Consider the following 19,690-nt stretch of genomic DNA (forward strand, 5'->3'; position numbering starts at 1 on the left):
CTCTCCCAAGGTCCTCTCGACAGAGTCACATTCAGTCATCAATTCGAACAGAAAGGGACTATTGGCAGAACCAAACGTTGTTCGAAGCCTGTTTTCAATACTTCAACTTAATTGGTAAGTCTTCAAATCGAAGAAATTTTTGGATTTTAAGTTGACATTTACCAACGATACTAATTCTTTCATGATCCTGAATGCTACAATGCGAAGCCCCATTACGCTATGCGTATGGGGCTGCTGGTCGCAGTTAGCTATGCGTACAATGGGCTGCACGCTGCTGGTCGCAGTCAGTGGTTTCGTACAATATTTATCGACGCTGTACAGCGTCGGCTCTGGTACGAAACCATTATTGCATGATTACTAAGACATGAGAGCACTCTGGGGCGAGTAATTCTCACAGACAACGTACTTTAACCTGAAACACAAACCAAGACAAGGAAATTCAGGGAAGCTTCTGAGGTACCAAAACTTTTTATTATCTTTAAAAGCATATTCACGGTCTCGTAAAAAAAAATACAAAACAGTCTCTTAAGTCAAACGAGAATATAAAAAAAAATAGCAGAGCAGCAAAAACAATAAGTAAAACCAGTCCTGATCTAGATTTGCCGCTTTGAACTTTCCATGCGTTTCCTGCTAATTTAAGAGCAGTGGTGCCATTAGCGGCATTTACAGTGAAAACTCATAATTTATTGACGTTCGCGTTGATGGTATTAAATCTACGCTTTACATCGTAGAAGCACATTGAACTCCCTCATCCTGCAGGTTGTGAGATATATATATATATATTTTTTTTTTTTTTTTTTTTGGGGGGGGGAATATACATTTTTCGCAAGTGTAATCTGTCAGATATGAAAAATGAACACATTTGTGCCCATACAAGAAATATCTATTGCTGATGGGGGTTAAAGGGAAGATAAACCCCAAGAGCAATGTGGATTGCGTGAAAGCAGCAACAATAGTAGAACACATCAGTGAAAGTTTGAAGAAAATCGGACAGTCGATGCAAAAGTTATGAATTTTTAAAGTTTTGGTGTTGGAACCGCTGGATAAGGAGACTACTAGAGGCTATGACGTATGAGTGGACAACAATACCAAGAAAATATAAAGAAAATTCTACAAAAATCAATTTTTCATGAAAATTACAAATTCCATCAACTTGATATTGACATATGTTAAGGGTAGCAATTATTCCCTCTGCTTTCTGAAAGCGGTTGGTCCATTGCTCTTTCATAATTCTAGAAAAGTGAATTTTTGTTGAATTTCCTTTATATTTCCTTTGTATTGTTGTCCACTCATACGTCATATCCTGTAGTAGTCTCCTCATCCAGCCGTTCCAACATCAAAACTTTAAAAATTCATAACTTTTGAATGGATTGTCCGATTTTCCTCAAACTTTCACTGATGCTAATGTTGCTGCTGTCACTCAATCCACATTGCTCTTTGGGTTTACCTTCCCTTTAAAAGCACGACATTATTTAGTCTGAATTTTAAATGGAGACTGACAACGCTGCTGATAGAATAAGCCGTAATTAATACTGTATCTCGTATTAAAGGGGAACTAGAAATGTCGCTATGGCAACGGGTATGCCTCCGCCATATCGCATTATTTTCCCAGTAGATCTACATCTTGTATATAAACAATATTTAGGATTCTTTGAGTCATTGCCAAGCCATGGAAAAATAAGCATTTTTAGTATTTTCACTTGACCTTTCACCTCATGGTGGATGTTTGCCGACAGAACCATTGTGTATCAGTGCTTGACGAAATGCTAAGTTTAATCAAGTGTATCACTGAGTAATTTCCAAGGTAATGGGAAATGGTGTTATTTCAGCATTTAATTGTGTAATATTAGCAAATCAGCATGACCTCTGACCTTTGATCTTAGGACCAAAAAAAAAAAATGCAATATAAGATACAGATATATAAAATCAACACGTGTCACACTTGTACACATTTAGTACATCAAATAGTCACATTCTACGAAACACATTTTTTTCCTCATGCTTTTTTTTCTTTCTTCCAAAGGAATTGGCATTCCAGTTAAGACCCGTGGGATAGAGAAAGCGAATCACCCGGACAATATGCTTTTGGTATACTTTCTCGTATGGTCGGGTGAGTATAGCATGAATAGTTCTCTTATATGTTATGAATATATCGTCTTTCTTCTATTCTTTTGTCTTGTCATCAAACACAGTTGAACAGTTCGAAGTCATTTTCCTCTTTCATAATCTCCGGCCAGTAACCATAAATATATCGGAAAGAAGACGGAAAGATAAAAACATAGTTAAGAAAAACAAAACATACAGAAAAATACAGAGATGCACTTGAACATAAAGGTGACATACATTCTTTAAACGTTTCCATGAGGGTACACCGATCGGTTGTGGTTGGTTTCACAGCACATAATATATTGGGTTGTTTGTTGTTGTTTTTTTGTGAGTGGTCTGACAACCAAGAAAGAATACCTCAAAAAGGTGCAGAGACACAGAGCCCTATACTCGAAAGAACACAGTGTGGACACATAGTCGAATTTAACAGTGTGAAGATGATTTCACACTGTGGTTTGGTTTTCAGAAAAAGTTCACGATGGTAATGATCTGTGTCACACTGTGAATTTGTGATTTACAATGCAATTACACTGGTAAAAAGCTCGAATTTAACAGTGTGAAGATGATTTCACACTGTGTTTCTCACACTGTGGGACACTGTGTTCTTTCCAGCAGGACCGACAAAGGGGCATTTCGGGTCTTAGTATAACATCAGTAAATTAATTTCAACATGAAACTGTTTGGTTGATTGATTGATTTGGCTCAACCATATTTACTGATCTCATTATCACCACTACCACCCTATATCCATCCATCAATATCAAAGCTGCTCTGCTGTTGCCATTGGCAACAGGATACCAAAGGATTATCTGTGGATCAGCGTGGGATGTCAGAAGAGGACAAGTTGTTGAGTTGGAGGCTAAGAAGGTTGAAATTTCCCCCGAGTGGCTGAACAAGGCAAAGTCGCTGTCCGCCAATCAGATCTCTTCGATGACCGAAATGTGGACATGCGCCTTTCCAGGTAATCATGACATTTCCAACCCCTTCATCTTTGCGCGTGTGTCGATCTACTTGTGCGTGTTTGTCGTGTGTGTTAGATCAGGAGGTGTTTCATCAAGTTAGTCAGCGCTGACAAATTGTCAGTCTCTGACAATAACCATAGTAACAGTCAGTGACCAGAGCATCTCAGCCAATCAAAACCAAGGATTTTGCTGAAATTGTCAGAGACTGACAACTTGTCAGTGCTGACTGAATTGATGAACCCCCCCCCCCCCCGGATGTCCACCTCCCTGGTTAGACATGATAGCAACTCGCAGACTCCATTTTTCTACTTCATTGTTTTTATTAGAAACGATGAGCTCCCAGGTGGTTATGGAGAAATCATGGCCTGACACAAAAAAAAAAAAAAAAAAAAAATCGGAGGCGTGGGGGGGGGGAGAGAATATGCTGGATATTGGGAAGGGAGCGGGCAAGCAAACGAGGGAGCGCAGCGACCGATTACGGGGAGGAAGTGCCCACTAGAGGGAGCTTTTGTCTTTGTCAGTATTTGAAATTCAACCATCTGATGCATTATTCTTTGGTGGAATATTTGGAATTTTTCAATAAGTAGTGAGGAAAAGAGTATTTTCAGGGAAAATGTGACAAACTTGCATCGTGCTGTTTGTCATGTTTATTACCATTGTATTGGTTTGTATGTGTGGCTTCTCTGTGTCTTAATCTATGGAGATGGATAGCAACCACCTGCAGTAAATTGAGTGGTGACAGATATCATGATATTAATGCCATGTGTATTCTCACACTAGGAAAATAGATGTGTTATTAGTAATTACAAGAAACAAATGTGTGTGTGTATGTGTGTGAATTTTCCGCCATGTATATCCATTCCTCTGTTATTGCTTTATGACAAGCTTAAAATTAGTAATCCATGGGAAATAAGGGAACTTGTAGGTAGCAAGAACTATTTGGCTCATTTCACGCGTATGCCTTTTCTTCCGTACTCCAAAATGTATACACGCAGTGGGGTCTACCCGTATGATAATATTATGCATGCAGTCATACGTCTAAATCTTAAGTCTACATTTTTCGCTTGCAGAAATCAACGAATGTGCGAGTGATCCGTGCCTACACGGAGAGTGCATAGATAAGAGCGGATTCTACGAGTGCGACTGTTATTCCGGATACACTGGCATCCACTGCGAATCAGGTTTGCGTGTGTGTGTGTGTGTGTGTGTGTGTGCGTGTGTGTGTGTGTGTGTGTGTGTGTGTGATGCTGTTCTTTCATTTGTCTATTTTGTGTAATTAAGCAGAAGTTTTTTGAGTTTGACCAAGTTGGTCGTGGGGAATTTGGGATTGTTATTTTGTATTGTAGCACTTGAATACAAATTTGTGTATGATTTTATATATCTTTTTTGTTTGTTTGTTTGTTTGTTTGTACGTATGCATGCATCTACACGAAATCCTTGTTTTGATTTGTCATATTGTGAAAACGATGTTGATCTCAAACGAAATTCGAATATAGATGTAATAAAAAGTGTGTGTGTGTGTGTGTGTGTGTGTCTGTGTGCGTGCGTGCGTGCAGGCATAACCTACCTTGCAGGGAACAGTACAGCTTAAAGGGGTCGTATAGTTTCGGTTGAGACCTAACTTCAGGTTTCTAACATTTGTGCGTGAGATAATGAGAAACCACTTAAGAAATATGAAAGAACATGCAATTCCAAGAGGAATTCAATGTTTATTTGATGAAAATTGGTTTTGAAATGGCCGAGATACGCAAAATAGAGCAATCTTAATAAAAGTTGTGACACACCTCTAAAACCACTTATGAAATATGAAAGAGCATGCAATTCCAAGAGGAATTCAATGTTTATTTTATGAAAATTGGTTTTGAAATGGCCGAGATACGCAAAATAGAGCAATCCTAATAAAAGTTGGGACACACCTTTTATTGTGATCGCTTTATTTTACTTTGTTTGTGGATGTCTCAGACATTCCAGAACCGATTTTCATCAAATAAACTTTGAATTCGTCCTAAAATGGTATGCTCTGTACTATTTTATAAGAGTGTTCGTGGTATCTCACAAAAAGTTTGAAGCCTAATCCTCGCCTCCACCAATACTGTACCATCCCTTTAATAATGGATGGCTATATTCCGCCAATAGGTAAATGCCAACGTCAAGAAACCATCTTTTCGAGTATATTCACAGAAGAAGAAGAAAACAAGTTATTATAGAAACAGCACTGTCCATTCTCATTTTTGTATCATCATCTATATCATTAATACTGTCCTTTCTCATTGTCAACAAACATAATTTATAAACATTTTGTTGACTGTCTCGCATAAGACACCAAAATTGTAGATATTCCGAGACTGAATCACGCAAATGTACTCAACTGTTTCACCAATAATGATCAGCGAACTCATCGATTACCAGAATGAAACCTGTTCTCTACTTTGTCTAAATTTGAAGGAGAGAGAAGAACTTAATATGCTCTTAAAGGATCAAAATTTGTATGCATTAGTGTTTTTGTCTGAATCTCTTCTTGGCCTATATTTAAGCAGTAATCTAATAATACAACAAAGCTAATTGTTTATTTCCAGGCCTTGCTCAGAATGATCTCATTTTGCACCGTTCTTGGCGTACTTCACCTATAAAAGAACGCTTCGTATACTTCAACACAAAACATAAATAAAACAACTGCGGCGAGTTACTGAATGTGCAATGTACGTTGTCTCACCCACAAGAGTTGTTATCATTCCAAATGCAAAGAAACAATAATATTAGTAGTAGTAATAATAGTAATAATAATGATGATAATGATTATCATATTACTATTATTATTATTATTATTATTATTATTATTATTATTATCATTATTATTATTATTATTATTATTACTATTATTATTATTATTATTATTATTACCATCATCATTTTATGCAATGTTTAAAGCCCGTGCTTTTGTCTTTTTTAATTGTTGAATTGATAGTCAGAAAAAACGTTAGAATTGCCGCAAGATTTTGAGTCATATTTTCCTTTTTTGTCAGTCTCTATGACAAGACTTACAATGCGTTCATTGATGTCCTGCAGACATTAATGAATGCCGGAACAACCCCTGCTCGAATAACGGGGAGTGCCGAAATTTGAATGGTTCCTACGAGTGTACGTGTCCAATGGGGTACCAAGGCATCAACTGTGCTACAGGTTAGTAAAGTGCAAGGATATCCTTAGACAAGTCAACCTGAACGTGTTCATCCACCCTCCCCCCTCCCCCCACGTGATTATGAAACAAGGTTTGACGAAAAGTGTTTTCTATGATGACATTGATATGAAATGAATTATTGCCCACTAACAGAAACCGAGAAATGCGTATTTTTATGTATTATTTTTGTAAATGATAAAAGAAATCTTATTGAGTTGAATTGAATTGAACTAAAATATTAAACCATCAAAAACGGGAGAGACTGCACAAAATTATCCCGGAAAATATATATTTTTTCAAAATGGCTGCGTAGAATGATAACGTGATTGTACTCTGTTTTTTTTTTTCCCAGTCAGTAAGAATGGCAATATTTCAGCATTTACTTGTTCCCATATCTCAGGGCGTTGCAAAAATTGTTGACAGTTCTCCATTATGCCATGATTATTTAACTATTAAAGAGAGATATAGTGGTGCAATATTTATATCTATCTCTTCCTTTTTTTTTCTTTTTTTTTTTAACTTTGCAATGGCGGTGAAGCCTAGATTGATATCACTTGGCACGTGTAATGACGAATTCATCCGAGTAACACGCAGGCCCTATACTTCTGTTTTAGAAATTAATTACTGCTATAGCAACCCGTGCTTGAACCTGGCCAACTGCAGCTACACTTCAGCCGGCTACCATTGTAGTTGCTCTAAGTGGTTCACCGGGCAACGCTGCGAACAAAGAGGTAAGATATCAATTTCCTGCCTCTTAAAAGCAAACGGACCACAAAAAAATTATCTAATGGAATTCTCCTCTGGTTTATGAGGATTCTAGTTGACGAAAGCATATCAAAGTAGAAGGCACAAAGCGTAAAAAAGGACAAAATTTTATTGACTCCACATTTTAGGCGAAGATAAGCTTTTCTTGATTATTCTTTTAAGAGCTGTCTAGAGCAATAAAGTATAAAGTATGTAAGAGCTTGAAATTTCATGAGGGGAATCAGAGGTTTAAAAAGATGCTAAAACACAAACGTCTCTCCGTATATCAAGAGAAGGGTCACCTTATATAATTCGGATATTTTAAAGGACCTTTTGTTGTTTGGGGAAGATGGGGTATCTTTGAGAGAGGTGCATAATATCAATATTTATATCATGGCTGACCTTAACACTAGATGTTTCGCTTACTTGAACTATATACTCTGTTCGGAGTTGATACGGAAAGATGATTTTCGCGTGGGGTGATTTAATGTCCTCAGAGACTACGATTTAATTAATTTTTTCTCAAAACATTATTCACTACAAACAAACTCGTCTGATTTCGGTTGATTTTTTTTTTTTTTTTTTTTTTTTTAGTGCTGTCATAGGCATGACGTGGACTGAGAATGGGTGCACGTCACGAGTTATACAGCCCACTAGTCGTACAGACGAGCTCGACACTAGGGCCCGAATTCACGAAGGTGGTACAATTGAAACCATGGTTTAAACCATGGACAATTATATTTGTATGGAGCGCCAAGTGTCACATGGCTTATTTCGCTAAGAAATCAGTCATTTCGTTGACGAAATGACTGATTTCGTAACGAAATAGACATGCGACACTTGGCGCTCCATACAAATTGTCCATGGTTTAAACCATGGTTTCAATTGTACCACCTTCTTGAATTCGGGCCTAGAAATATAAGCCCATGAGCATTTCTAGCTGCTTTGTACCACAGGGGCCGCGGAAGCGGGGGGGGGGGGGGGCTGGGGGGGGGGGCTGCAGCCCCCCCCCCCCCCCACACACACACTTTTGGCTCTTAAAAAAAAAAGTCGTAAAAAAAAAAAAAAAAAAATCGAAAAAAAAATCGTAAAAAAAAAAAAACACCCATGAATTTCAATTTCCAAAGATTCCGCTCTTAGATTCTTCTAAGCGGGGGGGTTGACCTTGACACCCCCCCCCCCTCCGGTCTCACAGCCCCCCCCCCCCCCCAAACTGAAAAACGTTCCGCGGCCCCTGTACCAAGTGTCACTTTTGATTTTCTCTGAGTCTTGCTCTTTGTGTTATTTTTTTCTTTCTTTTTTTTTATTGGAAACCTTCGTCACCGTAACCATAATAGGTCTCTAAAATTCGACCTCTCTTAAAGGGGAAATCCAGTCCAAATATAACTTAGTCTGATAAGAAAGGGTAAAATATTACGAGTTAAAAATTATAAATTTGATCGAAATCGAATGAAAAATAAGGAAGTTATGACATTTTAAAGTTTCGCTATTTTTGAGGGAAACAGTTCTGGAACAGTCAATATGAATATGCAAATAGCAAAATGAGCATGTCATTCCCTCACAACTTACCAAAATAGTAGTTTGTACATAAAATTGTGAAATTTCCAGTTTTTCATCAAAACGCAATTATCCCCGAGGCTTAAATCCTCATACATCTAACTGATCACTATTCTGGAGTTATTCAACCAGGAATAACGTCATGTTTCAGACTTCAATGACAGAAACATTGAATTTGTGGTCATTTTTTTCTTACACGATCAATAGAAAATTGTGAGTGTATGACATGGTTAGCTCACTCATTTGCATATTCTTACCCACTGTACGCTGTACAAGAACTGCTTTGCAGAAATTAGCTAAACTTCAAAATTTAATAACTTCCTTATTTTTCATCCGATTTCATTCAATTTTTTACCGTTGAACTCGTAAAATTTTACTCTTCTTTATCAGATTAACTTACATTTGGACTGGATTTCTTCTTTAAGTGTCTTTAATCTTCATCTCTTTTTGTCATCACGAAGAGAGGATTAAAGCTACCTTATCAGGGAATCAGACGGTGGCGCTAGACTGCGGTTCGTCTGGCATACATGTTGTGAATGTGACTTCCGGTGGCATCGCGTATGCAGGAGCAAACTCTTCCTATGCCGCCCTCAAGGACGTGTGTGAAGGCAGGTCGTCTTGCTCCTTGGCAGCGACCGATCTTGACGTTGAGGGAGCCACATGGTCTTCGGGGAATGAGAATCTTGAAATTCACTACGAGTGTCGTACGTTACACAAGACCATTTCTCGTCGCTGTTGTTGTTGCTTTCACTACCTGCACATTCCAAAGGAATGTTTCTCCTTTTATGCTGTCTTTACCTACATGGAGTTAGACCTCGATTATCCGGCCACGTTGGGACCGGCGGGCGTCCGAATAATCCATTTAGCCGGATAAGAAGAGATATGCTCAAAAAGAGCACTTTGCAGCATGTCATGCTGAGGGTATACACATGTTTTTACCAATTTACCAACTGTATGAGTATCTCCATGGCATTGTCATCATACTTCATTAGTTGATACGGAAATAAAACGAAAAATAAGTAAAATACCCTTCTTGTTTGATTGATATGGGCCGACAATGGTATCGATATTGTGACTCATCGAATACAACTGCACTGCACAGCACACACAGAAACAAAGACTATAATATTATGTGTTGGATATATGAAGGGAAAAGAAAATAGGCACAATCATTATTTTTGTCCACTCTCGAGGTTCGTAAAAGATTCAAAATATTTCAAAGAACATTTTAGCTTTTGAAATGTAATGAAAAGCACTTCAAAAGTACCGGTAATAATAATGAACAATAAAGACAATGTAGATACTAAGGATGATTTAGAAAGTATCGTAAATAGCATTAAGATAACATTGATGGTAGTGTTGACATTTGATATTGTCCAGTATTCGAAAAGAAATAAGAAGGATCAAGGAACGATTTTTTCTTCTGTTTTTATAGTCTGCAAGTTCCAAGCGACAGAGAGTGGGCTCGAATTCGACTATGAGTGGCTCTTTCCCTCCAAGGGCATAGAGGGCGGTCTCTTCGAATTTCTCGTCAAGACCAACACCAGTGCCCGCATCAGCCTCTCCAAAAATCGTAGGGACAACTTCAATAGCTCCACTCAGAACATGCCCAACATCACCATGGTCGAAATAGGTAAGGGTTTTACGTATGGGCGAATATATAAATATACATACATACATATATGATATATATGATACTTGTAGTCCGCGTGTTGGTACCAGTACAGAAAAGATGGCAAAGTAGGGTGGTAATGCATTTAATTGTCATTGTCGACCCTGAGGAAGACGTATGTATTCGTCGAAAATTTGGTCTGAATAAATAGCACTGTTGGACTGAAATGCATTACCACCCTACTTTTCATCTTTATATTATATATATATATATATATATATATATATATATATATATATATATATATATTCAATTCATTTTATTATATTTGATGTACATTCTTTCATTGAGAAATATGAAATAAATGAATTAAATAAAATTGTATATATATATATATATATATCATATATTTCATCTCACTTTTTTTTTTTTTATATAGCACCAACTAACAGCTCTTTGTTTAGCTCTTTTTTATGCGGTATTTCAAGGGGTAGTTACAGATGTACTCGAGCTCAGTTAAATATGATGAATAAAGCTTCAGGCTCCTCTTCGTTTTTATACTTCCCAGAAAACTTTTAACTCAAATATTAGACTAAATCAAGTCGTTGTGATGTGGCAAAATGAAAGCGACATTCCGGCTTCCATTGAAAATACATGGGGAAATAGTCGGAAAATGGAAGACACAGATCACAAAATACTGCACGAAAAAAGTAACAGTGTAAATACATTTTAGATCCGTTTAACAGTGATTTGCTCTGTCTGTTAAAAACAAAAGAAAAATAGCTCCACCAAGACTGTTTGTATCTTGCATCGGTGAGGGGTAGTTGCTTTTTTTTTGTATGCTGCACATGAGAAAAAGTTCCAAGTCTATTACACGGAGAGTGGAAATTTTCCACGCCTAGGTCATTACAACGAATTTAAAGAAGATTTCTGAACAACCCACATTACATCTTGTTTGCACATTTACACCCCAACACCTGACACAAACTGTTCTACCTTAATCGGAGTAGCGCAAGAAAAAAAAAAAAAAAAACTGAATGGCTTCCGAGAAGATAATGAATTATATTCGTTCAAAGGTGTTACAACCTTCTCTGTTAAGAGGTTAATTATCAACGTCAATGTATGTCGATTTATTTTCCCTTTAGAAAATAAAAGCCTTTAGGATACTGCATTTTCAGACGTGTATTTCCGCTAAGTTTTTTTTTTCCCCCCACAGCGTATTTCTTCTAAGACTTTAGGCACAAAACAGAAGTATCAATTTTACTACTTGGAGATCATCTTAGATTAAAATGTTGAAAAGACACAGAAAATAATTAAAGTATATGTGATTATTTTGATATCTTCAAATATATTTCGTTACGAAAAAGGTGTGGTATCATTGAAAAGATTTCATTTTCTCTATCTATAATGAAAATTGCGCTTATCTGTTTTTGCATTCAATTTTTTTTTTATTCAATCATATCGTGTTTGTGTGTGTTTGTTTCACACACACAAACACACACACACGCACACACACAAAAAAACCCTAGATATTATTCGTTCCTTTATGTTCAATTATCATCTATCAGAACTATGCGGATGGAATAACACCTCCGGTATCTCTCCGTGCCCCGGATGTGAACCCTCGATTGAAGTATCCACAGCCTTCTGCGATCCGACATCCTTCGTTGGTTTCTGGCTCACGTTTGGTGGCGGTACTTACCGGATCGGCCAGGCGGATCATACGGAACCGTTCATGCAGTGGAAGGATCCGCATCCGTTTAACGTCAAGCACGTGGGCGTGTATTCTGGTTATGGTTCTGAAGCTGATTGGATGTTCTACTCTGCATGCCCGTAATGAGATGGATCTTTATCCGACTTGTGGAGATGAACTTTTACTGCTAGATACTTAAGTCACTTAAGAGTAGCTTATAATAACCATACGTGACTCTATTGGACAGTGTATTATCAAAGGCAAGGCCAAAATATGCCTTTCCAGAGGCATGGTAAAGAACAGATTCACGACAAAGAACGATAAATATGGACAGCAATTCGTGGTCGAAGTGCACAAAAGTTTACCTGATATGGGTTACTAAGGGAGAAAGTTGCTGGATGAGCTTGTGCTGTAAAAGGTATCGTGGTCATATCAAAGTAATCTTCGTGGTTTATGTGTGTGTTATGTGTTTGTGTGCATGTGCGTGTGCGTGTGTGTGCGTGTGTGTGTTGGAGATAGGCATTTAGTTTTACTGTAATGAAATTATAATTATTATGTCGACTTACAGAATGATATCTTGTTTCGTAAAAGTCGGTAAGTTCCCAGGTTCAGTATTTAGACATGAAGTAGCTATAGTGTCCTTAATTATATGTCTATATTGTTTCATGTCATCTTCAAGGGGGAGAAAAAAGCAAAAATGTGTGCTTGTTGGGGGTGGGGAGAGGGATATGGAGCATCCCACACCTGCCGTGTACTGACCCGTGATTAAGAGTGAAAGTTAAATTAATTAAAAAAAAAAGAAATGGCTCTCAGCCAATCATTTTATCAGGATTAGTACGACACACTCGAGACCAGAAAGAATCGCTCAAAATGACGAACGAAGAATGCTAACGGAATTCGTTCTGACGACTTCTTTCCATTTCATAAAGTGTTTCGAGCAAATAAAAGATTACAAAACTCATAATAATGACCTGTTGTATATAAACTATCGTCCTTAATGATGACGAGACATTGGAATTACCATTTAGCAAATTTAGGAATCTATGACAATCTTGGGAATCCTGGCTTCTATACGAAGCAAGCAAAAAAATTGATGAGATGACTAAATGCAGATCCAAATAATAACGAAATATAATATGGTGCACTAAAAGTCCACAGAATAAAGTGATTTAAATATTTTTGACTGCTGATGATCGACAGCCGGAACCAACCAAAATCTTGTGTGCAAAGTATCCCACGAAGAATCCCATAAATTGCTTCCCAAGTTTCGAATTTATGATCATCCACAACAATATGTATACGAAAATATCCTTAACAAGTGCAGGATTAAGGCTGTAAGGACACCTCCCTTGCAAATTCGAAAATATATAAGCATACAATATGCAAATAACATGCAGGCGGTGATAAACATTTGACGAGTAAGATCTTGAAGAACCCCTCTTGCTTGGAAATTAACAGCCCATAATCATTCTGTATAATCTCAAAGCCTTCCCTTCCAGAAGATTCCAACAACGGATGAACTTATTATTGTGACTTATCAGTGATGCATTTTGCTTAACAGAGCTTTGACCTACTTTAGCTATTATAAACTTACACACACAAACCCAAACACAAACATACACATATACATATATACACACGCACACACACATGATTATACTATATATATTGCAATCAAGCGGAATTTCCCTCTGTAAATACGTGACTATTTTTGTATTATAAACAAAGACTGACTTGACTAAACAAATCAAGATGAAAATGATACCTGATGTAAGAGTCTTTCGTTATACGTGTATGTGTAGAGAATAAAATCCTACATTTTCAAGTGGAACAAACAACTACCATTGCTGGTATGTACTTTTTTGTTTGTTTGTTTGACTGGTTTTTTTTTCCAGACGCAATCCACACGCAGTACAATATAGATATTGACTTTCACAAAACAGCGTCCATTGATTTTGTCATCTGCGCTGCGTTTTGTTCACCTGTTCTCGATCGGCTGAACTTTTTGAACTCGACAATCCCTGTTACGGCACATCAAATATGAATAAGAAGTATGCCTGGTATTTAAGCCACGCTGCTGGTATACACACAACACGCATCATTCACCCCCCCCCCCTACACACACACACACACACACACACACAACACACAGCACAACACAACACACAATAATGATGATGATAATAATAATACGTAGAAGAGTGAAGCATGTACCTGAAATGATAAGTAGAAAAACTCACAAGACTCACTCAGACCTGGTTCTATTGGGGCCACATTCTGCCTCCCACATTATTATACTCGTACCTTACAGTCCGACTCAGGATGATCCTCCAACTTCCCGCTGCTTCATCTATTGCAGGACGATCCTCAAGTTGTCCCCCCCCCCCCCCCCACCCCACCCCCCTCCTCTCCGGGGTAGCCCCTGTCTGGTCTCTGGCAGCACTCCGACCAGCTAAATTCAACATGGCTCCATCACATAATGAGCGATGTTTGGACGATGCTTCAGCTGCTCAGTGGAATGATCTGCTTGAAGACTTAGATTTAGATCCCAATGATCCTGAATGCTGAAGATCTTACAGCTACGGTAGCTACCCAATAATCGGATCCGTGGCGGGATAAAACAACCAAACCGCGTACAGCTATAGATGTGCTGTTAAAGATGATCCTTCTGCTTCCCGCTGCCTGACATAATGATGGAAGATACTCCATGAGCCTGACAACGTCATCTGTTGGGCTTGGGACAAAAATCCAGCTGCCACACATCTTGACATATAGTAAGCACTTCACGAAGACCCACCAGATGCCCGATATACCCGACATGATGCATGTCGATTTGTAGCCATCCTAAAACCTGTGGTGTCATGTACTATACATGTTAAAATAGGTCAATGTTGATACTGTTCTTCCATGGGGTCCCGTCAGCATGATTCTCTCAGGAGTGCCAAGTATCCATTTATACAGGTGGCGCAAAAAGTGTACTGTGAGCAAAACGACTTGTCCCAGAATGAACTCCAAGGGCAGTATTCGAACCCAGACCTTCTGTTTCAAAATTCTGTGGCATTGTGGATAAGATTCCCGACAGTTCGATTCCCGCCGAGTGCTTACGTTCTAGGACAAGGTGTTTTACCCACAATGTCCCTCTGGACCTAGGTTTATAAATGGGTACCTGGCAACGCTATGGTGTAATGATGGTGGAAGGGCCCTCTGGTAGAACAGTGGCAACACTGAAGAGGCTGCTGATACCCTGGGTAAAGAAGACATTATTATTATTATCATGCAATATATCACAGTTTCCCGCTGGTGGAGGAAGTTCTTGAGTCAGAACTGCACTTGGGCATCTCGTCAGCAACTGTAGCACAACCAACTCGCATCATTATGTCTGGACGCGGTAAAGAAGGCAAAGGCCTGAGCAAGCTAAGGGAGGAGCAAAGCGTCATCGCAAGGTTCTTCATGATAACATCCAAGGCCTCACCAAACCAGCCATTCGTCGTCTGAAAGGAATGGGCGGCGTGAACAGGTGAAGCGATTCTCGGGCCTCATCTACGAAGAAACTCGTGGAGCCTGACAGTCATCATTGAGAAGGTGATCCGCGATGCAGTGACATATTTACTATTCGACGGGTCACTCAATTTTGCTGTCACTAAGATTGGATATATTTCGATCACAGAACTTTGATACAAAGATACTTTCTCAAACTCATGACGAAGTGCAAACCTCACAACATATAGGCCAAACATCTCCAAGCACGCCAAGTGCGTAGTAAATTTTTCAAGATGTTAAAAATATCATTTACTATTCGACGGGTCACTCAACTTTGCTATCACTAAGATTGGATATATTTCGATCACAAAACTTTGATACAAAGATACTTTCTCAAACTCATGACGAAGTGCAAACCTCACAACATATAGACCAAACATCTCCAAGCACGCCAATTGCGTAGTAAATTTTTCAAGATGAGTTCCACAAAATGGAAGTAAGGAGGGGCAGTCCACCGTTCGGGGGTATTGCTTTTCTTACATCAAGTAATATACTTGAACTCGTCATGGTTATTCAAATTATGTCACAAAGGGAAATGTAGCCGCCTTAAATAATGACCAGCCTTGTACTCCGTTCTGTGTTCAGTGGTGGACATTATCTAAACCAAGCATGAATATCAGTTAACTTTATTTGGAAACCAGAAACATTATTAGTATAATATTATATGGCACTCATGAATTAGGTAGTGCGTTTTGACTCTCTTTTTTTTTTCGGTCGAGTAAGAGTGTCATGCATTTATCAGTTTATTACATATTATGTTACTCTTTTTTTAACAAAAGGGGATGGGGCCTGGAACCCCCCTCATAGGGTTTGAGGAAGAATTCAATTATTTGCTGGGGAAAACACCTCTCACCTTCACAATTGAACTAGATAATCTATATAAACCAGAAATGATAAGAAAAGAAATAAGTATAGATAAAATCGTGCTGGAGGTTTTGTAACAATTTGTGACAAATGTGCTTCTGTAAGAGAAAACTGGGAATTTTCTTCTTGACTTGACGATTTTTCCCAAACAAACCTACCTGGATGCTACCTAAAAACTAAAGATTTTGGATGTGTTATATGTATTCTTATAGATAATTTCAATTGAACGGTAACTCACACTACTGTCATCACTTTAGATTTGTGGGCAAGATAACTTACAGGAAATACTAAAGTAATATCATACCTTTCTTTTTTTTCACTGTGTTAATATTTTTTGTTCTCAATTTTGTCTTATGAAGAACGCCTTCATGTGATGATCAGATCATGAGGATTTTTTTTTTTTCGTTTTGATACTATTGAACATAACCTTCTTAACATGTGTGTCAAAATCTGCAGTATATGGCAGCAAAATGTGGAAATTGTGCACGATAGAATGACAACTGTTCTATCGGTGAGCTTCTGAGGGGCATGACGTACATGGGGGTCATGGGGTTAACCTCAATTCCCATGAGGTGAAGGAGGGGTCTAAGATTTGAACCCCATCATTTTCTAATTGGCAGGTCTCTTCTGAACCAGAGACAGCCAATACAATATAATTTATAAGTATATAAATGTATAAATACAGATATCATGCACCCTACGGGGTCATAATATCGCATTAACAGAGTGTCTCACGCCACAGAATTCACACTTTGTTTTAAACATTTTACTGACCCTTCGCCTCTTGTCTTAATTTGTTCATAGTTCTTGAACTTTCTTGGCTAGACTTACGGAGCATTACTTGCTTGTCCCCGCCCCCCCCCCCCCCCCCGCAGACTTTCATAATCAGCAGCCTGATCTTCGCCAATTATTTGACAACAATAAAAGAAAGAAAAAAAGTGGGGTACTTCCTGTGTGTGTGTCAAACCCACTGCGGTGCTGCATTGATCCCGGGATGAATCAACACACATTCCATATCGACGATGCACAATAGGAGAGCAAACCCAAAGAGCCATGGGTGATCTAGCCCATCGAAACTTTACCTCTGCGGAATAAAAGAACAAACTTATTTTTTCTTTGGATTGCATTCAAGCAGCAAATCATGAAAAAGAAAAATGACAGGATACGCAGAAATAGAGAGGGAGAGAGAAAAAAGGAGGTATAGAATTAAAGAGAGGGTGAGAGAGAGGGGGAGAGAGAGAGACTCGCAAACACACACAAATATGCAAAGAGGGTGAAAGAGGCGGAGGTGCTTTTTTATTATCCAAGCTTAACCATGCCGAACATCACACACTGCCATGGGTATACATTGAACCAACTTCGCTTCGCTATTTCTTTTTGATGAGTGAATACTATGTGCTTCTCCTGGGGGGTAGTAGAACCTGTTGTGTAACTGATAGTGTCTTCTGCAAGCGCCAAATATGGCGTGGAGTGAAAATCCGTGGAGTCGGATCCTAATCCTTGGATTAATGGTTTACACCAACATCGCAACGGTCAATCTGCTGGAAGGTAAGTGGTGTAGCAGGAAACTCTCCGAGTAATTAACAGAAGGCCACTCTTCGGATGAGCTTGCTCGGAGGAGCCGGGCGGCTGTGTGTGCATACAGCCCCGCCCGGAATAACGTTAGACCATTTACATGAGTACAGCGGTTCTGCTTTGTAGTCCAGAATAGGGCCTTTGGTCTTCACAGCGTTACGTAACACTTATTAAAGGAGGGAAATCTTAAGGTCACACCAGGTAACTTAGGTAAATAATGGAGCTACAAGACAGTAAGCTCCATAGGTAAATCCACCAATTGCACAAGTTTCACTACACATTATGCTTTACATTCGGTTTTTTTTTCAAGGCAAAACAATCCTTATGTAATTGCTAAAGTAAAGTATAGGCAGACATCAAAGATACATTTCAATTCATTAATAAGTTATAGTGCACTCTTACTAAATAGTTTTGGGCTGTAATTCATGATTGTTTTGGAGTTCAAAAATGATTCAGAAATGCTAAGACAAGACATGATTGTGTTATAGCTATCGAGTGTTCTTATAGCATCAATTGCAAAACTCTTTGGAACAGGATATAAACAGTTAAGAAACAATCACTTCCTTTTGCATCGTCTTTAAGTCATCCAAAGTGATGAAAAGTGCTCATCGTATTTTGTTACAAACCAAAATCATAAAGTCTTCATCAGCCAGTGCGGACGTCATTCAGCGCATATCTACACTATATATATATATATATATATAGAGAGAGAGAGAGAGAGAGAGAGGTTAGCATGCCTGTACAGTGACGGGGCAATTGTTAACGACCCGTTAACATTAAACTGCACTTAACTTGAATATGAGACCATTCTGAAGCAAATAATTTTCACACAACAATAGATTATAATGTACTCTTAAATGAATCCAACAAGGATGGGAACAATCATCCCCCAGCATTCCCACTGATTCCCACTGATCAGTTACTAGCCATCCCCTTTAAAAAGTAAGCAATCAACGGAGCGTAAACACCCCTTCGTCGGATCACATATTTAGTATAGTTTTCCTTCCCACGTAGTTTTAAAACTTTTTTTCTCTGTTTGTATACTATTCTTACCAAGGAGGTTCGAGAGATGGAGTTACAACTGACTATAATTATTCAATCAGCTGTCGGTTTTCTATGGATGGACAAAAGAATTCCACAGGTGCATTTGTGTCTTTGATGTTCGATGCTTGAAGCCGCCATCTTTCTGAGCAATCTGAAGATTCATTTTTAACGCTAACATAATATCGGGTATATGCTGCTCGTTTATATATCAAATGCAATGAAATTTCACCTAATGATAAAGCATATAAAATAAAAGTCAATTCCGATCGAAAATATGTGCAAAAGTGTAAATCTGAGCTGTATTTTGTGAAAGTGTTTGAAATTTTACCCTCATGGAAAGCCGGTTTTATCACTTTTCTCCTTATTTCCGCCACATGAAACTAATATGGTATCATCTTCAAGTATAGTTCTTTATAAATCAATATGTCAGATTAACGTATACAGACACGTAGAGTCGAGTAATTTTGATATCTATTTCAGCAATATTTGAGCAATTTCTACCTTTACCATTGTCTACCGCCCATCGTTTGTAAGTAGGGATAGCGAAAAGTAATTACCATCACAAAGACATATCTTCCTTGGAAAGTGGCTGGTGATTATGCAATGAGACACGAGTCAATTGTCTTCGCATCTGAGCGGCAGATCCAGTTTGACACATACTTCAAATATTTTTGAGTGGCGGCTTCGAGCATGGGAGCAAAGCGAATAAGACTGTTGTGACTCCATTTCTCGAACCTCCTTGCTCTTACTAAGGTTACCTTCTAATAAATTTATTCTTGTAAAAATATCAAGGCGCCGGGTGAAACAGCTACTTA

The 19,690-nt window shown here is 38.4% G+C and overlaps 1 protein-coding gene across 1 annotated transcript in view; it reads left to right on the plus strand.

Annotated features, from left to right (window-relative positions):
• Positions 1-6,772: 6,772 nt before the first annotated feature.
• The window catches only part of LOC140243574 (uncharacterized), an 82,249-nt gene continuing 69,331 nt past the window's right edge, over positions 6,773-19,690 (plus strand). The window contains exons 1-4 of the mRNA XM_072323240.1: positions 6,773-6,977; positions 9,009-9,251; positions 9,983-10,180; positions 11,728-11,933. Of these exons, the coding sequence (XP_072179341.1) occupies positions 6,773-6,977; positions 9,009-9,251; positions 9,983-10,180; positions 11,728-11,933 (852 nt within the window). The remainder of the gene's footprint in view (positions 6,978-9,008; positions 9,252-9,982; positions 10,181-11,727; positions 11,934-19,690) is intronic.

The sequence above is a fragment of the Diadema setosum genome, chromosome 20 (assembly GCF_964275005.1).
Source record: "Diadema setosum chromosome 20, eeDiaSeto1, whole genome shotgun sequence".
Lineage (NCBI taxonomy): Eukaryota > Metazoa > Echinodermata > Echinoidea > Diadematoida > Diadematidae > Diadema > Diadema setosum.